The 6,685-nt window shown below is 37.2% G+C and overlaps 1 protein-coding gene across 1 annotated transcript; it reads right to left on the bottom strand.

Moving 5' to 3' along the window:
- Positions 1 to 1,733: 1,733 nt before the first annotated feature.
- LOC147849977 (3-oxoacyl-[acyl-carrier-protein] synthase I, chloroplastic-like) lies at positions 1,734 to 5,668 on the bottom strand. Its single transcript, XM_087337096.1, has 8 exons — positions 5,533 to 5,668; positions 4,512 to 4,861; positions 3,602 to 4,033; positions 3,051 to 3,224; positions 2,817 to 2,930; positions 2,267 to 2,368; positions 2,097 to 2,163; positions 1,734 to 2,001 (listed from the first exon to the last, which is right to left on the bottom strand). Exons 1-8 carry the CDS (start codon positions 5,651 to 5,653, stop codon positions 1,934 to 1,936), a joined length of 1,428 nt encoding a protein of 475 aa, XP_087193222.1. The 5' UTR covers positions 5,654 to 5,668; the 3' UTR covers positions 1,734 to 1,933.
- Between the last annotated feature and the right edge of the window lie 1,017 nt (positions 5,669 to 6,685).

Here is a 6,685-nt window from a genome sequence, read left to right as displayed (position 1 = left end):
ATTAATTAATTAATTTATTTATTTTTAAAAAACGAATACTTATAACTCATAAGTTATACATTTATTATAAAAATTTAGTTCTACTTGCAAATATGATTAGTTTGAAGTACTATTTTTAATATCAAAATAAAAATATCCATAAATTTTGAGGGAATAAAAAGTGAGAAATTAATGAGCCTTTATTTTGTTTTATTTATTTATTAAAAATAAAACGAATACATACTTATAACTTATAAGTTATACATTTATTACAAAAATTTAGTGTCAAATCCCCAAGTCCCTCTTTTATTATCCCTATTTATTGTCAAGTTCCTTTTTTTATCCTAGGAAAGTAAAAAGACATAGTTGTTTTTTTTTTTGAGTTAAACGAATACTTGACCACCCATTCGTATTCGTATTCGTTTGCATTCGAATGGGAAACCCGACGAATGCGAATATGTCAATCTATGTTTATACTTATATAACTTAGGACTATTTACAAATCTGGCCTAAATAGGCGTAGCACAAGAAAAACCTATTTACATATGTGGCCTTTTCTGGATGCCTCTCCAGATCCGATGCGAATGCTGATCTGGATCGGAATCCGGATCCGGATTTGCTTTTCCTTCGTATCCAATTGATCCAACTTGTGCTCTCCTTCCCATCAAGAGGGACCTATTTTCCCAACAACAATCATGTTCCAAACCATTTTTCCATATGTAGAGAGTGTGTGTGTATGGAAATATCATCTATTCTATGAGAAAGACAGAAGGAGAAATCTTATTCTTGAGTTTATAATACATTAGCTCAACATTGATTTCAATGGATTCCCTAAACTAGTTATATTTATTATTAAGGTAACAAACATATTTCATATACATTATTATTAAGTAGTGAAGGGTAAAGCTAAAGTGTCTTTAAAAACATTAGTTGAAAGTATCATAGTACTTTTGGATAATCTCAAAAAGGTTTGAAGCATTTTGTGCACCACCATAGAACTAGTAGCTTTCGACTCGTTCTGCGATGTGCTCTTTTGGAGCCCATTATTTCCAACCACATTTCATGCATATATACTTGAGGGCCTTTTTCTATCAAAATCTAATGACAATTCACAAGCATGGATGTTTGGAAATATTGATGTTGATAAAGTGCATCATCCATGTTACAAGACAACACAAGTTTTAAACATACAAATGAAAATGGTCCAAGGAGAAATAAAAACAAGAAATGGGGTGCGAAATGGAGAAGTTGAGAGAGAAGATGTGCACATTCACACAAGGGGTAAGAATCACTTGTGTACCAAACTTGACTTTATTATTATGTCACACCCATCATTGGTAGATGCCTTTATTATGTCACACCCATCATAGGCATGTCTACATTCATATGACATCTAACTAGGTCAAGGTTGTTGAAAAATTGTGATGAACAAAATATACATTGACCCCCTTCAACATAATGTCTGATCCATGCTTTGCTGGCTAATAAAGCCCAAGGATTTGTTCACTTTTAAATATACATGTACTAGATTACTACTTGCTACACACACACCTACATATCTCAAAAGTTAATATAAGAGTAGAATGCACACACCCGCACACACATACATCAATTGTTGCAACAAAAAGATCGCATGTTTCTCAGTTGCTAATCTCAAATGTTTTTCAATGGTTAATCTCAAACAAAAATCCGAGGATAACCCCTATATTTTGACCTTAGGAACTCGTTTTCATCCACAATCCATAATTCAGAAATAACAAATTGCCCAATTGGCTTTGAATTGCAAAGGTGGAACAATACTAGGAATATAAGAGAGCACTTCAAAAATAACTCATGAAAATGCGTTACAACTTGTAATTATTTGCACCCGCAATTCAGAAATAACAAATTGCCGAATTGGCTTTGAATAGGAAAGATGGAACAATACTAGGAATAAAAGAGAGCACTTCAAAAATCACTCATGAAAAGGCGCAAATACCACCACTGAATTATGTCCTCCAAATCCAAAGGAGTTTGATATTGCTACATATCAAGATACAGCAAAATCAATCAGCATATTTTTGAAACAGAAAAAAAACACATTATCTATGCATCAAAATTTCACGAATATTACTTACCAACATTAATCTCGTGTTTTTGCTTGACACCTGCGACTGTATCGAACTCTACCGCCGGTTCCAAGTCCTGACAACCAGTATCATAAGGGAATTTCCTAGTTACCATCTTATCACATAAATAAAAAATAGGAATTCCTAGTTGAAAAAATGTTTACAACATGGTGACATACAAATTGGTTTATCGTAGGGTGAACATAACCAGTGGTCAAAGCTTTAATCGTTGCTATGGCTTCAAGGCCTCCGGCAGCCCCTAAGCAATGCCCTATCATTGACTGCAAGATAATTACCAAAGCCAAACAAACCATTTGAGTCGATGGCAAATGTTACGAGTAAACTTTCTTGCATCATTATATTTAAAATAAAATAAATAAATAAAAATTTCTTGCATCATTATATTTAAAAATAAAAAAAATAAAAATCTTGCATCGTTATGTTAAAATAAATAAATAAATTCTTGCATCATTATATTAAAATAATAATAGATTCTTGCATCATTATATTTTAAAATAAAAAATAAAAAATCTTGTATCATTACATTAATAAGAAAAAAGAAATTCATCATTATATTAAAATAAATAAATAAATTCTTGCATCATTATATTTAAATAGACAAATAAATTCTTGCATCATTACATTAAAATAAATAAATAAATTCTTGCATCATTACATTAAAATAAATAAATAAATTCTTGCATCATTACATTATAAATTTCTTTTTACCTTTGTGGAATTTATTTTGATTCCTTGCGGATCTTTAAAGACCTTTCTCAAAGCATTCACTTCGGCAAGATCACCGACTGGAGTTGAAGTGGCGTGGGCATTTATGTAGTTTACCTGACGAAAATCCGGTATAAAAATGGCCATAAACAAAGCAATATAAATGTGTCTCTACATCTATCTATCTATCTATCTATATACATATATATATATATATATATATATATAAACATATACCTCTTCTGATGAAATGCCTCCATCCTTGAGTGCATTGATGATACAAGTCGACACACCCAAGCCATCAGCCCGTGGATCAGTCATGTGGTGAGCATCACATGTGACAGCACCACCCAGATATTCCGCTATGATCGGGGCCCCTCGCTTCTTAGCATGTTCTAAGCTCTCCATTACCTTCCGAGAAGAAAACATCCAATCATCGTCAAAACATCCATAAGAAATCGAATCCTTTTAGATCACCATGCATCAAAACAAAAAAAGAAAAAACCAGACAATTCAAAGAAACATGCACATATACATTACGAGAAGACAATATGCATGCATATACAATTGGATCAACTTCCAATCGTCAAAACATCCATAAGAAATCGAATCATTTTAGATCACTATGCATCAAAACAAAAAGAAGAAGAAAAAACCAGACATTCAAAGAACATGTGCCTATACATAGGAAAAAGACAATATACGTGCATATACAATTGATCAACTTAGATTTACGCACAAGGCACAAAGAGAACACATAAAACTAATCTATTTTTCAAAGAACGAACCAGGACGCCGGCTCCTTCACCCATGACAAATCCGTCCCGGTTCTTGTCCCATGGGCGAGATGCAGTTTCTGGTTCACTATTCCTTTGAGAAAGCGCTCGGCAAGCCACAAACCCTCCTAAGCCTACAGGTATTATAGCTGCCTCGGTTCCACCTGCCACCATTATATCGGCCTCTCCTTTGCGAATATGGTTTGCGGCTGCATAGAAACAATAATTCGATGTTGCACATGCTGTTGAGATTGAATAATTTGGTCCCATTAGACCCAAGTCTATTGCCAATAGTGCAGACCCCATGTTTGTAATAGCATATGGGATGAAAAAGGGTGTTATTCTCTTGTATCCTTTCTCGATTAGAGCTTGGACTCCATCAGAGAATACAGTCAGACCACCCATTCCAGACCCAACAAGTATGCCTATCCTCGCCTTATCAATCTAGGAACCAATAAAACAAAAGTTTAGAGATCTCCACAAACAAAAATAGAGACCAATGTGCAAGAATTAGATAGTTGACAACATGATGTATAACATCTCCACCATGGATCGATTTTCCATGACTTCATGTTTTGAAGTTTCACGAGAAAATGGTTTTCACAATGTACTACTGCACACACACATGGAAATATTTGATCAATGGAACACATTGCGAAAAAAATCCTTACGAGACTTTTAAAGGAAGATCTATCTCTTCTTTTAACTGATAGAACACTTTTTCTTCCTATATAAAACTGTCTTTCCATTTGAACAAACATTACCGACTATAAAACTGTCTTTCCATTTGAACAAACATTACCGACAATAAAATGGTTTTCACAATGTACTATCCACGCACACATATGGAAATATTTGATCATGGAACACACTGCAAAAAAAAATCCTTACAATAAGACTTTTAAATTTGAACAGACATTACCGTCGACAAATTTTCTGATCCGAGATTAGCATTCTCTAATGCTTTCTTTCCACTGACTAAGCAATATCGGAGGCAATCATCGAGCCGACGGTCATTCTTACCATCGATGTAGCCTTCGGATGAGAAACCTTTGATTTGGCCCGCAAATCGGGTCGGGAATTGAGAGGCATCAAAACGGTCAATCAGAGAGATACCACTCTGACCTTCTAGAAGCTTATCATAGAATGTGTCCACATTGTTCCCAAAGACAGAAACCAATCCCATCCCCGTGATCACAACTCTCTTCTTCGGATCTTTCTCTCTCTTGGGTGCCGAGGCAACCATAGCCCTGGTTAAGGCCACATTCCTGCCTGAGGAAAACAAAAATTTACAAACATATGAGACTAAATCCGAGGATTTGAATTTCAACATGAAACCATAGCTCCCAAACATAGTTTTTTGATACAATATTCTCGAAATGAGGATTCGAATGTCAACATGAAACCATAACTCCCAAGCATAGTTTTTCGATAGAATATTCTCAAAATGAGGATACAAATTTCAGCATGAAACCATAACTCCCAAGCATAGTTTTTTGATAGAATATTCTCGAAATTTGAGCTGAACCCATAAGTCTCAAGCATAGTTCTCTCATAGAATGTTCGATAATCGAATCCCATTATTGTTTTAGAAACGATACTAGGCAAACAATGCTAAGAAACTCGCAACGATTGGAATACAAACATGATCTTAACCTAATTGTGATGAGCTAACACATGCATGTATGCATGCATAGGTTCCCATATGAGATCTTCAACGTATAAAAAGAACAGGAAGAAGGAACTACTCTTATATTACACAGAGGAAGACGCATAAATTAACAAAAAAAGACCCTTCACGCATAATTTACTCATCAAAAGATTTGGTTTGTGAATAGAAGCTCAACAACAGAAACATGGGGAGAAAATTCCCCTCATAATGTATGTACATTGTCACGTTAAGGCATGGATTAAAAACAGAGAAAAAAGGAAGTATGAAGTACCTTGAGGGGGTTGTGAGAGAGAAGGAGACATGGAAACAAAATCTGGAAGGAAGGAAGAAGAGGCTTCCGAAGCTCTGAGCCCATTGAATTGAAGAAACAGAGGAGAGGAAGAAGAGGCCATAGTAGTAGTAGTAATTGTTAGGGCACAACCAGGGCCAGGAAGTTCTCAGAAGGATTTGGGGGGGGGGGGCAAAGCTTCAGAGCAGATCCTCCTCTTCTTTCTTATTGTTGGTTCTCTATATGTATGTATAAGAAAAGGTGCAGAGAGAGAGAGAGAGAGAGAGAAGAAGCCTCTCCATTCATGCATGCCCAATTCAATTCCTCATGCATACAGAGGAGAGAGAGAGAGAGAGACCCACATCTCTCTCTCTCTCTCTCTCTCACTCAAAGGAGACAAGGCACATAGAGTGAGAGAGAGAGAGAGATGTGGGGACTCTCTCTCTCTCTCTCTCTCTCTCTCTCTATGTGCCTTGTCTCCCAAGGGGCTGTGGCCCAGGAGCACCTACCCCGCTATGGCGCAAGATCCGGCCATTTTACGTCCATGCTTTGATCTGCTCGGATCTGCTCGGATCTCGATTCCGATCGAGCTTTGCGGATGCAGATGCTTTTTGCCCGCTCCGCCCCATCGGGCCCTCGAGACCGCATTGTCTCTCGACCCAACTGTGTAACACATCTGACGTGTTGTTGAGGGATTCCGCGATTGGGACTACAACACACCACCCTCGACGGATCGAGGCGAGGGCCTTCTCGATGGGTAGATACGGCACCCATTGTAACGCATCCGTTGTCTTGAGGGGGTGGGGTTCCGTGATCGGAACCACAACACACCATCCTCAACGGATTGAGGCGAGGGCCTTCTCTACCATTGAGAAGGCCCCGTGTGTCATGGGCTTCTAAAGACTTCTCAGCGGATGGAGAAGACACCCATGACTCACAGAGGTCGTTTTAGGCTGAACAGAGAGTGGTTGGGTGGTATGTTCAACATGTCCCCATTCTTCACTTAGTCATCTTTCATGCAATCGAGCAGTGTTGACACGTGAGTCCAAGTCTGATCAAAGATCCACCCTAATCACAAAATTTCGGTGGTGTAACACCGACCCACCCCTTGTCATTATAGATTTGTGGTGCATCAAATATACTAAAGGCATTCAAC

The sequence above is a fragment of the Azolla caroliniana genome, unplaced genomic scaffold (genome assembly GCF_043228905.1).
Source record: "Azolla caroliniana isolate FFs.n. ecotype wild unplaced genomic scaffold, voAzoCaro1.0.p SCAF_22, whole genome shotgun sequence".
NCBI lineage: Eukaryota > Viridiplantae > Streptophyta > Polypodiopsida > Salviniales > Salviniaceae > Azolla > Azolla caroliniana.
Note: the sequence above shows the minus strand (reverse complement) of the source record. Positions and strands in the feature narration are given on the sequence as shown.